This window comes from Chiloscyllium plagiosum, unplaced genomic scaffold, assembly GCF_037043375.1.
Source record: "Chiloscyllium plagiosum isolate Xiang-an unplaced genomic scaffold, Cpla_swu_hap1 HiC_scaffold_44, whole genome shotgun sequence".
In the NCBI taxonomy this organism is placed as follows: Eukaryota; Metazoa; Chordata; class Chondrichthyes; order Orectolobiformes; family Hemiscylliidae; genus Chiloscyllium; species Chiloscyllium plagiosum.
The window spans coordinates 8,448,893-8,470,219 of record NW_028270182.1 but is presented as its reverse complement, the minus strand read 5'-3'; the positions used below and the strand labels follow the sequence as shown (position 1 = coordinate 8,470,219).

General features: G+C 55.7%; 2 protein-coding genes across 2 annotated transcripts in view; both read left to right on the top strand.

Annotated features, from left to right (window-relative positions):
• Positions 1-19,899, top strand: part of LOC122547839 (diacylglycerol O-acyltransferase 2-like) — a 35,101-nt gene extending 15,202 nt beyond the window's left edge. Inside the window, exons 3-6 of the mRNA XM_087982848.1 lie at positions 13,078-13,185; positions 13,362-13,432; positions 17,686-17,890; positions 19,658-19,899. Coding sequence (XP_087838974.1) covers positions 13,078-13,185; positions 13,362-13,432; positions 17,686-17,890; positions 19,658-19,836 — 563 coding nt within the window. The 3' untranslated portion in view covers positions 19,837-19,899. The remainder of the gene's footprint in view (positions 1-13,077; positions 13,186-13,361; positions 13,433-17,685; positions 17,891-19,657) is intronic.
• A 279-nt stretch (positions 19,900-20,178) lies between these two features.
• The window catches only part of pelp1 (proline, glutamate and leucine rich protein 1), a 30,266-nt gene continuing 29,117 nt past the window's right edge, over positions 20,179-21,327 (top strand). Inside the window, exon 1 of the mRNA XM_087982847.1 lies at positions 20,179-20,282. Coding sequence (XP_087838973.1) covers positions 20,179-20,282 — 104 coding nt within the window. The remainder of the gene's footprint in view (positions 20,283-21,327) is intronic.

Genomic DNA, 21,327 nt, shown 5'->3' with positions numbered 1-21,327 from the left:
GACTGTGTTGTACCATCTCCCTAGACCTGAATGTGTTGTCCCTTCTCCCCAGGCCTGACTGTGTTGTGTCTCCTCCCCAGGCCTGTCTGTGTTGTGTTGCTCCTCCCCAGGCCTGACTGTGTTGTACCTTCTCCCTAGGCCTGACTGTGCTGTCCCTTCTCCCTAGGCCTGACTGTGTTGTGTCTCCTACCCAGGCCTGACTGTGTTGTGTCTCCTCCCCAGGCCTGACTGTGTTGTCCCTTCTACCCAGGCCTGACTGTGTTGTACCTTCTCCCCAGGCCTGACTGTGTTGTCACTTCTCCCTAGGCCTGACTGTGATGTGTCTCCTCCCCAGGCCTGACTGTGTTGTACCTGCTCCCCAGGCCTGACTGTGATGTGTCTCCTCCCCAGGCCTGACTGTGTTGTCCCATCTCCCCAGGCCTGACTATGTTGTCCCTTCTCCCTAGGCCTGACTGTGTTGTGTCTCCTCCCCAGGCCTGACTGTGTTGTGTCTCCCCCCCAGGCCTGACTGTGTTGTCCCTTCTCCCCAGGCCTGACTGTGTTGTGTCTCCTCTCCAGGCCTGACTGTGTTGTGTCTCCTCCCCAGGCCTGACTGTGTTGTCCCTTCTCCCCAGGCCTGACTGTGTTGTGTCTCCTCCCCAGGCCTGACTGTGTTGTCCCTTCTCCCCAGGCCTGACTGTGTTGTGTCTCCTCCCCAGGCCTGACTGTGTTGTACCTTCTCCCCAGGCCTGACTGTGTTGTACCTGCTCCCCAGGCCTTACTGTGTTGTACCTTCTCCCCAGGCCTGACTGTGTTGTCCCTTCGCCCTCGGCCTGACTGCGTTGTGACTTTTCCCCAGGCCTGACTGTGTTGTGTCTCCCCCCCAGGCCTGACTGTGTTGTCCCTTCTCCCCAGGCCTGACTGTGTTGTGTCTCCTCCCCAGGCCTGACTGTGTTCTGTCTCCTCCCCAGGCCTGACTGTGTTGTGTCTCCTCCCCAGGCCTGACTGTTTTGTCCCTTCTCCCCAGGCCTGACCGTGTTGTACCTTCTCCCCAGGCCTGACTGTGTTGTACCTTCTCCCCAGGCCTGACTGTGTTGTCCCTTCTCCCCAGGCCTGACTGTGTTGTCCCTTCTCCACAGGCCTGACTGTGTTGTGTCTCCTCCCCTGGCCTGACTGTGTTGTACCTTCTCCCCATGCCTGACTGTGTTGTACCTCCTCCCCAGGCCTTACTGTGTTGTACCTGCTCCCCAGGCCTGACTGTGTTGTACCTCCTCCCCTGGCCTGACTATGTTATGTCTCCTCCCCAGGCCTGACTGTGTTGTCCCTTCTCCCCAGGCCTGACTGTGATGTGTCTCCTCCCCAGGCCTGACTGCGATGTGTCTCCTCCCCAGGCCTGACTGTGTTGTCCCTTCTCCCCAGGCCTGACTGTGCTGTACCTTCTCCCTCGGCCTGACTGTGTTGTACCTTCTCCCTAGGCCTGACTGTGTTGTGTCTCCTCCCCAGGCCTGACTGTGTTGTATCTCCTCCCCAGGCCTGACTGTGTTGTGTCTCCTCCCCAGGTCTGACTGTGTTGTACCTTCTCCCTAGACCTGACTGTGTTGTCCCTTCTCCCCAGGCCTGACTGTGTTGTGTCTCCTCCCCAGGCCTGTCTGTGTTGTGTTGCTCCTCCCCAGGCCTGACTGTGTTGTCCCTTCTCCCTAGGCCTGACTGTGTTGTGTCTCCTCCCCAGGCCTGACTGTGTTGTGTCTCCTCCCCAGGCCTGACTGTGTTGTCCCTTCTACCCAGGCCTGACTGTGTTGTACCTTCTCCCCAGGCCTGACTGTGTTGTCCCTTCTCCCCAGGCCTGACTGTGATGTGTCTCCTCCCCAGGCCAGACTGTGTTGTACCTGCTCCCCAGGCCTGACTGTGATGTGTCTCCTCCCCAGGCCTGACTGTGTTGTCCCATCTCCCCAGGCCTGACTATGTTGTCCCTTCTCCCTAGGCCTGACTGTGTTGTGTCTCCTCCCCAGGCCTGACTATGTTATGTCTCCTCCCCAGGCCTGACTGTGTTGTACCTGCTCCCCAGGCCTGACTGTGATGTGTCTCCTCCCCAGGCCTGACTGTGTTGTCCCATCTCCCCAGGCCTGACTATGTTGTCCCTTCTCCCTAGGCCTGACTGTGTTGTGTCTCCTCCCCAGGCCTGACTGTGTTGTGTCTCTCCCCCAGGCCTGACTGTGTTGTCCCTTCTCCCCAGGCCTGACTGTGATGTGTCTCCTCCCCAGGCCTGACTGTGTTGTCCCTTCTCCCCAGGCCTGACTGTGTTGTCCCTTCTCCCCAGGCCTGACTGTGCTGTACCTTCTCCCTAGGCCTGACTGTGCTGTACCTTCTCCCTCGGCCTGACTGTGTTGTACCTTCTCCCAAGCCTGACTGTGTTGTGTCTCCTCCCCAGGCCTAACTGTGTTGTGTCTCCTCCCCAGGCCTGACTGTGTTGTGTCTCCTCCCCAGGCCTGACTGTGTTGTCCCTTCTCCCTAGGCCTGACTGTGTTGTGTCTCCTCCCCAGGCCTGACTGTGTTGTACCTTCTCCCTAGACCTGACTGTGTTGTCCCTTCTCCCCAGGCCTGACTGTGTTGTGTCTCCTCCCCAGGCCTGTCTGTGTTGTGTTGCTCCTCCCCAGGCCTGACTATGTTGTCCCTTCTCCCTAGGCCTGACTGTGCTGTCCCTTCTCCCTAGGCCTGACTGTGTTGTGTCTCCTACCCAGGCCTGACTGTGTTGTGTCTCCTCCCCAGGCCTGACTGTGTTGTCCCTTCTACCCAGGCCTGACTGTGTTGTACGTTCTCCCCAGGCCTGACTGTGTTGTCACTTCTCCCTAGGCCTGACTGTGATGTGTCTCCTCCCCAGGCCTGACTGTGTTGTCCCATCTCCCCAGGCCTGACTATGTTGTCCCTTCTCCCTAGGCCTGACTGTGTTGTGTCTCCTCCCCAGGCCTGACTGTGTTGTGTCTCCCCCCCAGGCCTGACTATGTTGTCCCTTCTCCCCAGGCCTGACTGTGTTGTGTCTCCTCCCCAGGCCTGACTGTGTTCTGTCTCCTCCCCAGGCCTGACTGTGTTGTGACTCCTCCCTAGGCCTGACTGTGTTGTCCCTTCTCCCCAGGCCTGACTGTGTTGTCCCTTCTCCACAGGCCTGACTGTGTTGTGTCTCCTCCCCTGGCCTGACTGTGTTGTACCTTCTCCCCAGGCCTGACTGTGTTGTACCTCCTCCCCAGGCCTTACTGTGTTGTACCTGCTCCCCAGGCCTGACTGTGTTGTCCCTTCTCCCTCGGCCTGACTGTGTTGTACCTTCTCCCCAGGCCTGACTGTGTTGTCCCTTCGCCCTCGGCCTGACTGCGGTGTGTCTTTTCCCCTGGCCTGACTGTGTTGTGTCTCCCCCCCAGGCCTGACTGTCTTGTCCCTTCTCCCCAGGCCTGACTGTGTTGTGTCTCCTCCCCAGGCCTGACTGTGTTGTACCTCCTCCCCAGGCCTTACTGTGTTGTACCTCCTCCCCAGGCCTTACTGTGTTGTACCTGCTCCCCAGGCCTGACTGTGTTGTACCTCCTCCCCAGGCCTTACTGTGTTGTACCTTCTCCCCAGGCCTGACTGTGTTGTCCCTTCTCCCTCGGCCTGACTGTGTTGTACCTTCTCCCCAGGGCTGACTGTGTTGTCCCTTCGCCCTCGGCCTGACTGCGTTGTGTCTTTTCCCCAGGCCTGACTGTGTTGTGTCTCCCCCCCAGGCCTGACTGTCTTATCCCTTCTCCCCAGGCCTGACTGTCTTGTCCCTTCTCCCCAGGCCTGACTGTGTTGTGTCTCCTCCCCAGGCCTGACTGTGTTGTGTCTCCTCCCCAGGCCTGACCGTGTTGTACCTTCTCCCCAGGCCTGACTGTGTTGTACCTTCTCCCCAGGCCTGACTGTGTTGTACCTCCTCCCCAGGCCTGACTGTGTTGTACCTGCTCCCCAGGCCTGACTGTGTTGTCCCTTCTCCTTCGGCCTGACTGTGTTGTACCTTCTCCCCAGGCCTGATTGTGTTGTCCCTTCGCCCTCGGCCTGACTGCGTTGTGTCTTTTCCCCAGGCCTGACTGTGTTGTATAAACAATGACTGCAGATGCTGGAAACCAGATTCTGGATTAGTGGTGTAGGAAGAACACATCAGGAATGGCTTTTGCCCGAAACGTCGATTTCGAAGCTCCTTGGATGCTGCCTGAACTGCTGTGCTCTTCCAGCACCACTCATCCAGAATTTGACTGTGTTGTACCTGCTCCCCAGGCGTGACTGTGATGTGTCTTCTCCCCAGGCCTGACTGTGTTGTCCCTTCTCCCCAGGCCTGACTGTGTTGTCCCTTCTCCCTAGGCCTGACTGTATTGTCCCTTCTCCCCAGGCCTGACTGTGTTGTCCCTTCTCCCTAGGCCTGACTGTGTTGTGTCTCCTCCCCAGGCCTGACTGTGTTGTCCCTTCTCCCCAGGCCTGACTGTGTTGTACCTGCTCCCCAGGCCTGACTGTGATGTGTCTCCTCCCCAGGCCTGACTGTGTTGTCCCTTCTCCCCAGGCCTGACTGTGATGTACCTTCTCCCTAGGCCTGACTGTGCTGTACCTTCTCCCTCGGCCTGACTGTGTTGTACCTTCTCCCTAGGCCTGACTGTGTTGTGTCTCCTCCCCAGGCCTGACTGTGTTGTATCTCCTCCCCAGGCCTGACTGTGTTGTGTCTCCTCCCCAGGTCTGACTGTGTTGTACCTTCTCCCTAGACCTGACTGTGTTGTCCCTTCTCCCCAGGCCTGACTGTGTTGTGTCTCCTCCCCAGGCCTGTCTGTGTTGTGTTGCTCCTCCTCAGGCCTGACTGTGTTGTCCCTTCTCCCTAGGCCTGACTGTGTTGTGTCTCCTCCCCAGGCCTGACTGTGTTGTGTCTCCTCCCCAGGCCTGACTGTGTTGTCCCTTCTACCCAGGCCTGACTGTGTTGTACCTTCTCCCCAGGCCTGACTGTGTTGTCCCTTCTCCCTAGGCCTGACTGTGATGTGTCTCCTCCCCAGGCCAGACTGTGTTGTACCTGCTCCCCAGGCCTGACTGTGATGTGTCTCCTCCCCAGGCCTGACTGTGTTGTCCCATCTCGCCAGGCCTGACTATGTTGTCCCTTCTCCCTAGGCCTGACTGTGTTGTGTCTCCTCCCCAGGCCTGACTATGTTATGTCTCCTCCCCAGGCCTGACTGTGTTGTACCTGCTCCCCAGGCCTGACTGTGATGTGTCTCCTCCCCAGGCCTGACTGTGTTGTCCCATCTCCCCAGGCCTGACTATGTTGTCCCTTCTCCCTAGGCCTGACTGTGTTGTGTCTCCTCCCCAGGCCTGACTGTGTTGTGTCTCCCCCCCAGGCCTGACTGTGTTGTCCCTTCTCCCCAGGCCTGACTGTGTTGTGTCTCCTCCCCAGGCCTGACTGTGTTGTGTCTCCTCCCCAGGCCTGACTGTGTTGTACCTTCTCCCCAGGCCTGACTGTGTTGTACCTCCTCCCCAGGCCTTACTGTGTTGTACCTGCTCCCCAGGCCTGACTGTGTTCTCCCTTCTCCCTCGGCCTGACTGTGTTGTATCTTCTCCCCAGGCCTGACTGTGTTGTCCCTTCTCCACAGGCCTGACTGTGTTGTGTCTCCTCCCCAGGCCTGACTGTGTTGTACCTTCTCCCCAGGCCTGACTGTGTTGTACCTCCTCCCCAGGCCTTACTGTGTTGTACCTGCTCCCCAGACCTGACTGTGTTGTACCTCCTCCCCAGGCCTTACTGTGTTGTACCTTCTCCCCAGGCCTGACTGTGTTGTCCCTTCTCCCTCGGCCTGACTGTGTTGTACCTTCTCCCCAGGCCTGACTGTGTTGTCCCTTCGCCCTCGGCCTGACTGCGTTGTGTCTTTTCCCCAGGCCTGACTGTGTTGTGTCTCCTCCCCAGGCCTGACTGTCTTGCCCCTTCTCCCCAGGCCTGACTGTCTTGTCCCTTCTCCCCAGGCCTGACTGTGTTGTGTCTCCTCCCCAGGCCTGACTGTGTTGTGTCTCCTCCCCAGGCCTGACCGTGTTGTACCTTCTCCCCAGGCCTGACTGTGTTGTATATTCTCCCCAGGCCTGACTGTGTTGTACCTCCTCCCCAGGCCTTACTGTGTTGTACCTGCTCCCCAGGCCTGACTGTGTTGTCCCTTCTCCTTCGGCCTGACTGTGTTGTACCTTCTCCCCAGGCCTGACTGTGTTGTCCCTTCGCCCTCGGCCTGACTGCGTTGTGTCTTTTCCCCAGGCCTGACTGTGTTGTATAAACAATGACTGCAGATGCTGGAAACCAGATTCTGGATTAGTGGTGTAGGAAGAACACATCAGGAATGGCTTTTGCCCGAAACGTCGATTTCGAAGCTCCTTGGATGCTGCCTGAACTGCTGTGCTCTTCCAGCACCACTCATCCAGAATTTGACTGTGTTGTACCTGCTCCCCAGGCGTGACTGTGATGTGTCTTCTCCCCAGGCCTGACTGTGTTGTCCCTTCTCCCCAGGCCTGACTGTGTTGTCCCTTCTCCCTAGGCCTGACTGTGTTGTCCCTTCTCCCTAGGCCTGAATGTGTTGTGTCTCCTCCCCAGGCCTGACTGTGTTGTCCCTTCTCCCCAGGCCTGACTGTGTTGTACCTGCTCCCCAGGCCTGACTGTGATGTGTCTCCTCCCCAGGCCTGACTGTGTTGTCCCTTCTCCCCAGGCCTGACTGTGTTGTCCCTTCTCCCCAGGCCTGACTCTGCTGTACCTTCTCCCTAGGCCTGACTGTGCTGTACCTTCTCCCTCGGCCTGACTGTGTTGTACCTTCTCCCTAGGCCTGACTGTGTTGTGTCTCCTCCCCAGGCCTGTCTGTGTTGTGTTGCTCCTCCCCAGGCCTGACTGTGTTGTCCCTTCTCCCTAGGCCTGACTGTGTTGTGTCTCCTCCCCAGGCCTGACTGTGTTGTCCCTTCTCCCCAGGCCTGACTGTGTTGTCCCTTCTACCCAGGCCTGACTGTGTTGTACCTTCTCCCCAGGCCTGACTGTGTTGTCCCTTCTCCCTAGGCCTGACTGTGATGTGTCTCCTCCCCAGGCCAGACTGTGTTGTACCTGCTCCCCAGGCCTGACTGTGATGTGTCTCCTCCCCAGGCCTGACTGTGTTGTCCCATCTCCCCAGGCCTGACTATGTTGTCCCTTCTCCCTAGGCCTGACTGTGTTGTGTCTCCTCCCCAGGCCTGACTATGTTATGTCTCCTCCCCAGGCCTGACTGTGTTGTACCTGCTCCCCAGGCCTGACTGTGATGTGTCTCCTCCCCAGGCCTGACTGTGTTGTCCCATCTCCCCAGGCCTGACTATGTTGTCCCTTCTCCCTAGGCCTGACTGTGTTGTGTCTCCTCCCCAGGCCTGACTGTGTTGTGTCTCCCCCACAGGCCTGACTGTGTTGTCCCTTCTCCCCAGGCCTGACTGTGTTGTCCCTTCTCCCCAGGCCTGACTGTGTTGTGTCTCCTCCCCAGGCCTGACTGTGTTGTGTCTCCTCCCCAGGCCTGACTGTGTTGTACCTTCTCCCCAGGCCTGACTGTGTTGTACCTCCTCCCCAGGCCTTACTGTGTTGTATCTGCTCCCCAGGCCTGACTGTGTTGTCCCTTCTCCCTAGGCCTGACTGTGTTGTGTCTCCTCCCCAGGCCTGACCGTGTTGTGTCTCCTCCCTAGGCCTGACTGTGATGTGTCTCCTCCCCAGGCCAGACTGTGTTGTACCTGCTCCCCAGGCCTGAATGTGATGTGTCTCCTCCCCAGGCCTGACTGTGTTGTCCCATCTCCCCAGGCCTGACTATGTTGTCCCTTCCTCCTAGGCCTGACTGTGTTGTGTCTCCTCCCCAGGCCTGACTATGTTATGTCTCCTCCCCAGGCCTGACTGTGTTGTCCCTTCTCCCCAGGCCTGACTGTGTTGTGTCTCCTCCCCAGGCCTGACTGTGTTGTGTCTCCTCCCCAGGCCTGACTGTGTTGTGTCTCCTCCCCAGGCCTGACTGTGTTGTCCCTTCTCCCCAGGCCTGACTGTGTTGTGTCTCCTCCCCAGGCCTGACTGTGTTGTACCTTCTCCCCAGGCCTGACTGTGTTGTACCTCCTCCCCAGGCCTTACTGTGTTGTACCTGCTCCCCAGGCCTGACTTTGTTGTCCCTTCTCCCTCGGCCTGACTGTGTTGTACCTTCTCCCCAGGCCTGACTGTGTTGTCCCTTCGCCCTCGGCCTGACTGCGTTGTGTCTTTTCCCCAGGCCTGACTGTGTTGTGTCTCCCCCCCAGGCCTGACTGTGTTGTGTCTCCTCCCCAGGCCTGACTGTGTTGTGTCTCCTCCCCAGGCCTGACTGTGTTGTGTCTCCTCCCCAGGCCTGACTGTGTTGTCCCTTCTCCCCAGGCCTGACCGTGTTGTACCTTCTCCCCAGGCCTGACTGTGTTGTACCTTCTCCCCAGGCCTGACTGTGTTGTGTCTCCTCCCTAGGCCTGACTGTGTTGTCCCTTCTCCCCAGGCCTGACCGTGTTGTACCTTCTCCCCAGGCCTGACTGTGTTGTACCTTCTCCCTAGGCCTGACTGTGTTGTCCCTTCTCCCCAGGCCTGACTGTGTTGTCCCTTCTCCGCAGGCCTGACTGTGTTGTGTCTCCTCCCCAGGCCTGACTGTGTTGTACCTTCTCCCCAGGCCTGACTGTGTTGTACCTCCTCCCCAGGCCTTACTGTGTTGTACCTGCTCCCCAGGCCTGACTGTGTTGTCCCTTCTCCCCAGGCCTGACTGTGTTGTGTCTCCTCCCCAGGCCTGACTGTGTTGTGTCTCCTCCCCAGGCCTGACTGTGTTGTCCCTTCGCCCTCGGTCTGACTGCGTTGTGTCTTTTCCCCAGGCCTGACTGTGTTGTATAAACAATGACTGCAGATGCTGGAAACCAGATTCTGGATTAGTGGTGAAGGAAGAACACATCAGGAATGGCTTTTGCCCGAAACGTCGATTTCGAAGCTCCTTGGATGCTGCCTGAACTGCTGTGCTCTTCCAGCACCACTCATCCAGAATTTGACTGTGTTGTACCTGCTCCCCAGGCCTGACTGTGATGTGTCTTCTCCCCAGGCCTGACTGTGTTGTCCCTTCTCCCCAGGCCTGACTGTGTTGTCCCTTCTCCCTAGGCCTGACTGTGTTGTCCCTTCTCCCCAGGCCTGACTGTGTTGTCCCTTCTCCCTAGGCCTGACTGTGTTGTGTCTCCTCCCCAGGCCTGACTGTGTTGTGTCTCCTCACCAGGCCTGACTGTGTTGTGTCTCCTCCCCAGGCCTGACTGTGTTGTCCCTTCTCCCCAGGCCTGACTGTGTTGTACCTTCTCCCCAGGCCTGACTGTGTTGTACCTTCTCCCCAGGCCTGACTGTGTTGTCCCTTCTCCCTAGGCCTGACTGTGTTGTGTCTCCTCCCCAGGCCTGACTGTGTTGTACCTTCTCCCTAGACCTGACTGTGTTGTCCCTTCTCCCCAGGCCTGACTGTGTTGTGTCTCCTCCCCAGGCCTGTCTGTGTTGTGTTGCTCCTCCCCAGGCCTGACTATGTTGTCCCTTCTCCCTAGGCCTGACTGTGTTGTGTCTCCTCCCCAGGCCTGACTGTGTTGTCCCTTCTACCCAGGCCTGACTGTGTTGTACCTTCTCCCCAGGCCTGACTGTGTTGTCCCTTCTCCCTAGGCCTGACTGTGATGTGTCTCCTCCCCAGGCCTGACTGTGTTGTCCCATCTCCCCAGGCCTGACTATGTTGTCCCTTCTCCCTAGGCCTGACTGTGTTGTGTCTCCTCCCCAGGCCTGACTGTGTTGTGTCTCCCCCCCAGGCCTGACTGTGTTGTCCCTTCTACCCAGGCCTGACTGTGTTGTGTCTCCTCCCCAGGCCTGACTATGTTGTGTCTCCTCCCCAGGCCTGACTATGTTGTCCCTTCTCCCCAGGCCTGACTGTGTTGTGTCTCCTCCCCAGGCCTGACTGTGTTGTCCCTTCTCCCCAGGCCTGACTGTGTTGTGTCTCCTCCCCAGGCCTGTCGATGACATTCTGGTGGTGACTGTGGGATGATGTTGCGAAGACTGTTGGAGACCCTCAGTGTGTTTCAATGGGTTTTAACCTTCTTGTTGATGGGTGAGTGTCCACATACACTCTGACCCTCAACTCCCTCAGATCCTCAACTATGTCAAACCCTCAACACACTCAGACCTCAAATCCCTTCAACTGCCTCAGAACCTCAATCCACCAACACCCTCAACACCCCTCAGATTCTCAACTCCCTCAGTTCCTCAATCCACTCAGGCCCTCAATTCCTTCAACTCCCTCAGCCCCTCAATCCCTTCAACTCCCTCAGACTCTTAGTCCTCTCAGACCCTCAATTCCCTCAACTCCCTCAGTCCTCTCAACCCCCTCAGACCATCGGCTCCCTTCGACCCTCAATCCCACCAACCCTCTCAGATCCAGAACTCCCTTAGATCCTCAACTCTCTCAGACCCACAACTCCCTTGGACCCTCAATCCCGTCAGACCCAGAACTCCCTCAGATCCTCAACTCCCTCAGACCCGTAATCCCCTCAATTCGCTTGGACAGTCAACTCCCTCAGACCCTCAATCCCCTCAGGCATTCAGCACCAACACCCCCTCAGCACTGACACCCCCTCAAATCCAATGTCCCCTCAGCCCTCATCAACCTACTCCATGCTCCTACACCCCTCTGCTATCCATCTATTACCCCCTTGCCCCTCCCCAGCCTCTCAGCCACAGCTGCCTCCATTAGCCATCACCGACTCCCCCGGTCCCAGTGGTAATACCCCCATTGGGGGCAGGGTGGGGTGGGGAGAGAGGAGGAGAGCCTAGGGCATGCTAGGAGCTCAGCTACAGAGCCATTTTGGGCAGAGGGGTAAGAAATCAAACCCCCTCCCCCCAACATCACACATCGCCCCTTCCCCATCCTTCCCCTCCCCCCACTGTCACTCATCACCCCTCTCCCCACCATCACACCCGCTGGGGGGACTGGCCGCAGCAACCACTGCTCGCGGCCAAGCTGCATTTAACTAGCACCTTGCTTTGTGGGCGCTTTCATGTAATACTTGGAGCCCCGCCAGAAAGAGAAAATCGGTTAAGGGACCAATCAAAGGCCAATCAGTAATGGCCAGCTCTAAGGGGGTTGGGGAATGCGGAGAGAGGGAGGGAAAGAGGAGTAGAGAGAGGGGATAGAGTGAGGGGATAGAGAGAGGAATAGAGAAAGGGAAGGAGGGATCGAGAAAGGGAGGGTGGGATAGAGAGAGGAATAGAGAGAGAGGAGGAAGAGAGGGATAGAGAGAGGGAGGGGAGGGAGTGAGAAATATAGAAAGAGGGAGGGGAGGGAGAGAGATGTAGAGAGAGGGAGGGAGGGAGAAAGGCATAGAGGGAGTGAGAGCGGGAATGGAGAGACGGATAGAGAGAGGAAGGGAGAGAGGGATAGAGAGAGAGGGAAGGAGCGAGTGAATGGAGAGAGAGACAAGAGATTCGAGGAGAGAGGGATAGAGAGGGAGGGAGAGTGGGAAGCGAGAGAGGGAGGGGAGGGAGAAAGGGATAGAGAGAGGAAGGGAGATGGTGAATAGGGAGATGTGGAAATAGACAGGGAGATGTGGAAATAGACGGGGGAATGTGGAAATAGACGGGGGGAATGTGGAAATAGACGGGGGATGTGGAAATAGACGGGGGGATGTGGAAATAGATGGGGAGGATGTGGAAATAGACGGGGGAGGGGATGTGGAAGTAGACGGGGGGGATGTGGAAATAGACGGGGGGATGTGGAAATAGACAGGGGGATGTGGAAATAGACGGGGGGATGTGGAAGTAGATGGGGGGATGTGGAAATAGACGGGGGGGATGTGGAAATAGATGGGGAGGATGTGGAAATAGACGGGGGGATGTGGAAATAGACGGGGGGGTGTGGAAATAGACGGGGGGATGTGGAAATAGACGGGGGGATGTGGAAATAGATGGGGAGGATGTGGAAATAGACGGGGGGATGTGGAAATAGACGGGGGGATGTGGAAATAGACGGGGGGATGTGGAAATAGACGGGGGGATGTGGAAATAGACGGGGGGATGTGGAAATAGACGGGGGGGTGGGGAAATAGACGGGGGGATATGGAAATAGACGGGGGGATGTGGAAATGGATGGGGGAGGGGATGTGGAAATAGACGGGGGGGATGTGAAAATAGACGGGGGGGATGTGGAAATAGACGGGGGAGGGGATGTGGAAGTAGACAGGGGGGATGTGGAAATAGACGGGGGGGATGTGGAAGTAGACAGGGGGGATGTGGAAATAGACGGGGGTGCTGTGGAAATAGACGGGGGGAATGTGGAAATAGACGGGGGGATATGGAAATAGACGGGGGGGATGTGGAAATAGACGGGGGGGTGTGGAAATAGACGGGGGGATGTGGAAATAGACGGGGGGATGTGGAAATAGACGGGGGGATGTGGAAATAGACGGGGGGATGTGGAAATAGACGGGGGGATGTGGAAATAGACGGAGGGGATGTGGAAATAGACGGGGGGATGTGGAAATAGACGGAGGGGATGTGGAAATAGACGGGGGGGATGTGGAAATAGACGGAGGGGATGTGGAAATAGACGGGGGGATGTGGAAATAGACGGGGGGGATGTGGAAATAGACGGAGGGGATGTGGAAATAGACGGGGGGGATGTGGAAATAGACGGAGGGGATGTGGAAATAGACGGGGGGGATGTGGAAATAGACGGGGGGATGTGGAAATAGACGGGGGGATGTGGAAATAGACAGGGGTGAGGGGATGTGGGAAGGTTGTTACCCTTTGTGTGGGAGAGTCTAGGACCAGAGAGGGCCAGCATCTCAGAATAAGGGCTCACCCATTAATGACAGAGTGCAGGAGGAATTCCTTCTCTCCGAGGAAAGGGAATCTGTGGGAACATAAGTGCATTCGAAGCTGAGACAGATTCTGAACCAGGGAGGGAATCAAGGGGAAAAGGCAGGACAGTGGCAGTCAGGGATGACCGGCCCTTGAACAGGAGAAGCAGAGTTGATGGGCTGAATGGCCTGCTGCTACTAGAGCTTGTGGTTTGACGGTCTCCGATCTCTGTCCAGGTGTATTCTGCAGCCTCCTAACTGGGTACCTCCTCCTGACTCGCTTCTGGCCTCTTGCAGCCCTGTACCTGGCTTGGCTAACCATTGACCGTCATACCCCGGAAAGAGGTAAAACCATCCTGCTTTACCACGCGAATGAGCGGCTGGGGCTATCCCACTGCAGCAGGCATCACCACCAAACCCGATATCCACACTCCCACGCGGATTCCCACAGAGCCAGTCCTGTTGGAATGTTTTTCCCGATCGCCAGTCAATCTTCGTTTCGCTCTCTTCTTCCCCCCCAGGAGGTCGGAGGTCACAGTGGGTCAGGAACTGGACGGTGTGGAGATACATGCGTGACTACTTCCCCATCTCGGTGCGTTTTCCACTTCCAGGTTTACCCTCTCCCTCCCATCCCGGAATTCAACAGATCTGCGGCAGGTTTAGCTCAGATTGACAGGGGCAGAGCCTGCAGGAGAAATTTAGCCAGGTTTGGCAGTGCCTGGGGTGGTCAGGTAGAAGGAAGAGAACTCCAATCTGTTCAGGCTATACTTGCTAGAGTCTCAAAGACCGGGGGCAGGATCTTCTAGATTGTCCACAACTCCATATCTCGCCTGTCTGGATCTACTTGGTGGCACAGTGGCTCAGTGGTTAGCACAGCTGCCTCACTGCACCAGGGACCTAGGTTCGATACCAGCCTCGAGCAATTGTCGGTGTGGAATTTGCACATTCTTCCCCGCGTCTGTGAGGGTTTTCTCCGGGTGCTCCGGTTTCCTCCCACAGTCCATAGTGCCCAGGGATGTGCAGGTTAGGGTGGATTGGCCGTGCTAAATTGTCACATAGTGTTAGGTGCATTAGTCAGAGGGAAATGGATCTGGGTGGTTCATTTCGGAGGGTCATTGAGGAATTGTTGGGCCAAATGGCCTGTGGGGAATCTAATCGATTAAAGTGCAAACTGCAGTGAACAGGGGTAAGAGCAGGAACAGGGGTACGGAGTGCACACGGTGGTGTCGAAGGTCTTTGGCCCATTTGATCCAACCTGTCCATGCCGACCAGATATCCGAAATTAATCCAGTCCCATTTGCCAGCACTTGGCCCATATCCCTCAAAACCTTTCCTATTCATTTACCTGTCCAGATGTCATAGAGATGTACAGCATGGAAACAGACTCTTCGGTCCAACTCATCCATCCCGACCAGATATCCTAACCTAATCTAGTCCCACCTGCCAGCACTTGGCCCATATCCCTCTAAACCCTTTCTATTCATATACCCATCCAGATGCTGTAATTATACCAGCTTCCACCACTTCTGGCAGCTCATTCCATGTACGTACCACCCTCTGCATGAAAAAGATGTCCCTTAGTTCCCTTTTATATCTTTCCCCTCTCACCTTAAACCTATGCCCTCTAGTTTCCCCGACCCTGGGGAAAAAGACCTTGTCTATTTACCCTACCCATGCCCCTCATGATTTTATAAACCTCTATCAGGTCACCCCTCAGCCTCCAATGGTCTGGGAAAACAGTCTCAGCCTATTCAGCCTCTCCCTTTTGCTCAAACCCTCCAACATTTTCTGAACCCCTTCAAGTTTCACAACATCCTCCCGACTGCAGGGAGACCAGAACTGAACGCAGTATTCCAAAAGTGACCTAACCAATGTCCTGTACAGCCGCAACATGACCTCCCAACTCCTGTAGTCAATGCTCTGACCAATAAAGGAAGGCATACCAAACGTCTTCTTCACTATCCTATCTACCCGAATCTCTACTTTCAAGGAGCTATGAACCTGCCCTACAAGGTCTCTTTGTTCAGCAACACTTCCCAGAGCCTGAACATAGGCCAGTACTCAGATCAAACATTGAACATTCCAGTGCAGTACAGGCCCTTCGGCCCTCAATGTTGCACCGACCTGTGGAACCAATCTGAAGTCCATCTAACCTTATCAACTTCCCACTACTGTCATTGATGGCACTAATCTTACTGTAGTCTTTCTTTTATTCCTGACATACCTGTGGAATCATTAGGATTTTCCTTGATCCTACTCTGTTTTCCCTGGAGTGTCGAAGACTAAAGGGGTGACCTTATAGAGGTTTATAAAATCATGAAGGGCATAGATAGGATAAGTAGACAATGTCTTTTCCATGGGGTGGGGGAATCCAGAATTAGAGGGCCATAGGTTTAGGGTGAGAGGGGAAAGATCTAAGAGAGACCTAAGGGGCAACTTTTCACACAGAGGGTGGTACATGTATGGAATGAGCTGCCAGAGGAAGTGGTGGAGGCTGGTACAATTACGACATTTAAAAGGCATCTGGATGGGTATTTAAATAGAAAGGATTTAGAGGATAAGGACCAAATGCTGGCAAATGGTACTAGATTAGGTTGGGCTATCTGGTCGGAATGGACGACTTGAATCGAAGAGTCTGTTTCCGTGCCGTACATCTCTATGACTCCAACAACAGGTCAGAGGCTGGGAATCCTGCAGCGTGTAACTCACCTCCTGACTCCCCAAAGCCTGTCCACCATCCACACGGCACAAGTCTAGGAGTGTGAGGGAATAATCCCCACTTGCCCCTGAATGGGGGCAGCTCCGACAACACTCAAGAAGCTCAACACCATCCAGGGGCAAAACAGCCCCCACCTGATTGGCACCACATCCACAAGCATCCCCTCCCTCCCCCACCAACGCTCAGTAGCAGCAGTGTACCATCTACAAGATGCACTGCAGCAGCACACCAAGCTCCTCAGACAGCACCTTCCAAACCCATGAGCACTTCCATCTGGAAGGGCAAGGGCAGCAGATACATGGGAACACCACCCCCTGCAAATTCCCCTCCGAGCCCCTCACCATCTCAACTTGGAAATATATCGGCCGTTTCTTCAGTGTCACTGGGACAGAATCCAGGAACTCCCTCCCTAACGGGCGCTGTGTGGGTGTCCCTACACCACATGGGACTGCAGTGGGTCAAGAAGGCAGCTCACCCCCATCTTCTGAAGGGGGCAGTTCAGGACGGGCAATAAATGCTGGGCTCAGACAGCGAGACGCAGATAAAACCAAGATAAAGCAAGTTATCGATGGGAACATACCAGTCAGAAGATTGTGAAATTGCAGAGCGTGCAGTTTAGAACAGGGTTAATGAATAGTGACCTTTGTTCAGCTCAATAAGAGCTTAATGATCTTTGATTCTTGGCAGCTAGTGACTGTTTCCAGCGAGAGACAGATCTGCATTTCCACAGTCCGCAGGTCAAACCAGATTAGTAGAAACCTTTGGAGCTGGTGAACGGAATCAAAACAGAATTTTAGGAATCATGGTGCCAAAACCATCCAGCCCATTAAGTCTGTTCCTCTGAGCGTTTGGAACTCAGTGTTAATCTCCTACCATTTACCCCCTTATCACCATCCACCCAGATCCCCCAAAGTCCCTCTTGAAGGTTTGATCTGAGCTTATCACCAGCAGGCTGTATTCCACACCCTAACTACTCGTTGGGAAAAAAAGAAACGATTCATTCTGCCTCTCAGTGGGAGTCACATGGCTCGCAAACAGACCTTTGGACCCAACCAGTCCATGGCAGCAATAATCCCAAACTGAACTACTCCCACCTGCCTGGGTTAGGCCCCTATCCCTCCAAACCTTCGTTCTGAAGGAGGGGCACTGGACCTGTAAACATTAACTGGGATGCTGCCAGACCTGCTGAGCTTTTCCAGCAATTTTTGTTTCTGTTCCCTCTAAACCCTTCCTATTCATAAACCCAACTAGATGCCTTTTAACTGTTGCCATTGTACCAGCCTCCACCACTTTCTCTGGCAAGATTAGAGTGGTGCTGTTTTCCCTGGAGCGCGGAGGCTGAGGGGTGACCTTATAGAGGTTTATAAAATCATGAGGGGCATGGATAGGGTAAATAGACAAGGTCTTTTCCCCAGGGTCGGGAAGTCTAAAACTAGAGGGCAGAGGTTTAAGGTGAGTGGGGAAATATTTGAAAGGGACCTTAGGGGCACCTTTTTCACACAGAGGGTGTTGCGTGAATGGAATGAGCTGCCAGAGAAAGTGGTGGAGGCGGGTACAATTGCAACATTTAAAAGGCATCCAGATGGGAATATGAATAGAGGAGACAGTGAGGACTGCAGATGCCGGAGATCAGAGTCAAGAGTGTGATGCTGGAACAGCGCAGCCTGTCAGGCAGCATCTGAAGTGCTGGAGAATCAACATTTCCAGCATAAGCTCTTCATCAGGAATATGAGGAAGGTCTTATGCCTGAAACGTCATTTCTCCTCGGATGCTGCATGTCCTGCTGGGCTTATCCAGTGCCACACTCTTCGACCCGGGTTCATGAATTGGAAGGCTTTCGAGGGATATTGGCCAAGTGCTGGCAAGTGGGACTAGGCTGGGTTGGGATATCTGGTTGGCATGGGCGAGTTGGAGCAAAGGGCCTTTTTCCATGCTGGATGACTCGATGGCAGGTCAGAATCAGAGGAGAGCAGAGATTGTGGAGGTGTCTGCATATATTCGAATGAACGTGGCTGAGCGAGCGAATCGTAATGACATGCACGTACGACATTGCTGTGAGAGAGCTCAGGATGCCTCCAAGGGGTGGACTTCCCTGTCCAATCCACTGAACCTTTTTTTTTTTGCAGATGGTGAAAATGGCCGACCTGGACCCCAAGAGGAACTATGTATTTGGCTCACACCCCCATGGGATAATGTGCTTCGGCACCTTCTGTAACTTCTGCACAGAGGCAACCAGCTTCTCCAGAATGTTCCCTGGCATTACCCCTCACCAGGCCACCCTGAACGGACTTTTCCGCCTGCCCATCTTCAGAGACTACCTGCTCAGCGGGGGTAAGGGTGCCAGTCCCATCGCCACCTCACCCACTTCAAGCTGTCGCCTCCCTACGCTGTCCCTCCCACCCACAAAACCGCCAACCGATTGGCACCATATCCGGGTGGGTGCAGCTCCAGGAATACAAGGCCCGAGTCAGGAATGTGAGGGAATACTCCCCACTTGCCCCTGGGTGGGAGCAGCTTCAGAAATACTCAAGAAGCATCCAGGAACAAAGCAGCCCCCACTCGATTGGCATCACATCCCCTCCCTCCCCCACCAATGCTCAATCGCAGCAGTGTGTACCATCTACAGGACGCACTGCAGAAATTCACCCAAGATCCTCAGACAGCACCTTCCAAACCCACGACCACCTCCACCTAGAAGGACGAGGGCAGCAGATACATGGGAACACCAGCCTCCCCTGTACGTTCCCCTCTCCCCATCCCGTCTTGGAAATATATTGGCCGTTCCCTCAGTGTCGCTGGGTCAGAATCCCGGAACTTCCTCTCACAGGGCGCTGTGTGGGTGTCCCTACACCACACGGGACTGCAGTGGGTCAAGAAGGCAGCTCACCCCCCACCTTCTCAATTAGACACGGCACGGAATGGATATTTTTTGGGTGCCAATCCAGCTTTGCCCCTGGATGGTGTTGAGCTTCTTGAGTGCTGTTGAAACTGCCCACCATCCAGGGCAAGTGGGGAGTATTCCCTCACACTCCTGACTTGTGCCTTGCTGATGGTGGTATAGGCATTGGGGAGTCTGGAGGGGAATTACTCATTTTGGAAACTCCAACTTGACCGCGTAGATAAAACGGTCAAAATTTGGACATATTAAGCAAACACACGGATTATCAGGGAAACCCTCCCTCTGGGTCACTAAAGTCCTTCAAGGAAGGAGATCTACTTTCCCGACCTGGTCTGGCCTACACGTAACTCCAGACTCAATTAGGTGACTCTTAACTGACGCCATGGACAGAGCAGGAACCAAGGACAGTGGGCAATGGGACTGGGTTAGGACAGGGGACAGTCAACGGATGATTGCAGAAGATGTATTAGAGGCTATTCAGCTCATTGAGTCCATACTGAAGATCTGACGAGCATCCCACACCCTGACACTATCCCAGTAACCCTGCATTGCCCCATGGCCAATCCACCCTAACCTGCACATCCCTGGGCACTATGGGACAATTTAGCATGGCCAATCCACCCTAACTTGCACATCCCTGGGCACTATGGGACAATTTAGCACGGCCAATCCACCCTAACCTGCACATCCCTGGGCACTATGGGACAATTTAGCACGGCCAATCCACCCTAACCTGCACATCATCCCTGGGCACTATGGGACAATTTAGCATGGCCAATCCACCCTAAGCAATTGTGGGAGGAAACCAGAGCACCCGGAGGAAACCCACGTAGACATGGGGAGAATGTGTAAACTCCACACAGGCAGTCACCCGAGGCTGGAATCGAACCCAGGTCCCTGGCGCCGTGAGGCAGCAGTGCTAGCCAATGTAAGTCACAGATGGTTGTGAGCCTGGAGTCACATATGGGTCAGAATGGGAGGCTGGGATGGACAGTTGGATGGGAGTTGGTTGATGGGCCTGTTTCCACACTGTAAATAATCTAATCTAAACCAGAGATGGGCAATGTCGAGGTCCTGGGTGGGTTTGGCGGTCAAAGTCGAAGGTCAGGGGTCAGATTTGGAGCCTGGTCATTGGTTCAAAGTGGATTTTACTGATCTCCACCCCCACCCCTTTCTCTCTCTGCCCTCCCCTTCCACAGGAGGGTGCTCTGTCAGCAGGTCGAGCCTAGGCCACATCCTGTCGGAGCGCGGCACGGGCAACGCCGTGATCATTGTGGTGGGAGGGGCGGCAGAATCGATGGCAGGCACACCAGGAGATCACTCCGTCTTACTGAAGGACAGGATGGGCTTTATCCGACTGGCACTGAGGCATGGGTAGGTCAACCACCCCACCACCCAATCCCCACCCCCAGTCTCCCCACAAGGTCTCGCCCAGGCTGCTCTACTATAGGGTGTGTCACACCCCTCACTTGACCTTGATCGTCCTCAAGGAGGAAGGAGTGGGTTTTGCCACATCCCCTCCCCCGCAGGTGGTACTGAGACCAACAGCGGGAAGTCCCACCAGCTCACTCAGTCGAACACCCACCACACCCCACCCCCAAACAACAGGATGGGTCATTCTGCACACTCCTCTAAGGGTAGAATGACTCCCTTGACACAATCTTGAGGGTGGTACACCCACCACCCCGCACTGCCCCAATCAGAGAAACTTCCCCTCATCATGGCACAGGATCGTGCTGTGCGCAACTTTATGGCTCCACTTTCACACTGGCCAACGTCCTGGGATCTGTCATGCCCAGAGATAACGACAGGGGCTACACACATGTAAGTGTGTCTTACCTCTACCACACCACACACCCAGGTAGGACACTCTCTTCTCCCTCAGTGACAGTGTTCCCTCTCTCTCTCCACTCCCCCCTCGAGGTGACTGTGATCCCTCTCTCTCCCCCCCTCGAGGCGACTGTGTTCCCTCTCTCCCTCCTGTTCCCTCGAGGTGACTGTGTTCCCTCCCTCTCTCTCCCCCCCTCGAGATGACTGTGTTCCCTCTGTCTCCCGTTCCCCTCGAGGTGACTGTGTTCCCTCTCTCTCCCTCCCCTCGAGGTGACTGTGTACCCTCCCTCTCTCTCCCTCCCCTCAAGGTGACTGTGATCCCTCTCCCTCCCTTCGAGGTGACTGTGTATCCTCCCTCTCTCTCCCTCCCCTTGAGGTGACTGTGTTCCCCCTCTCTCTCCCTCGAGGTGACTGTGTCCCCTCTCTCTCTCTCTCCCTCCCCTGGAGGTGACTGTGTTCCCACCCTCCCTCTCTCTCCCTCCCTCCCTCCCCTCGAGGTGCCTGTGTTCCCTCTCTCTCCCTCCCCTCGAGGTGACTGTGTTCCCTCTCTCTCTCCCTCCCCTCGAGGTGACTGTATTCCCTCTGTCTCTCCCTCCCCTCGAGGTGACTGTATTCCCTCTGTCTCTCCCTCCCCTCGAGGTGACTGTGTTTCCCTCTCCCTCCCCTCGAGGTGACTGTGTATCCTCCCTCTCTTGCCCCTCGAGGTGACTGTGTTCCCCCTCTCTCTCCTCCCCTCGAGGTGACTGTGTCCCCTTTCTCTCCCTCCCCTCGAAGTGACTGTGTATCCTCCCTCTCTCTCCCTCCCCTCGAAGTGACTGTGTATCCTCCCTCTCTCTCCCTCCCCTCGAAGTGACTGTGTATCCTCCCTCTCTCTCCCTCCCCTCGAGGTGACTGTGTATCCTCCCTCTCTCTCCCTCCCCTCGAGGTGACTGTGACCCCTCTCTCTCTACTCCCCTCAAGGTGACTGCGTTCCCTCTCCCTCCCCTCGAGGGGACTGCGTTCCCTCTCGCGCTCTCTCACCCCCTCGAGGGGACTGCGT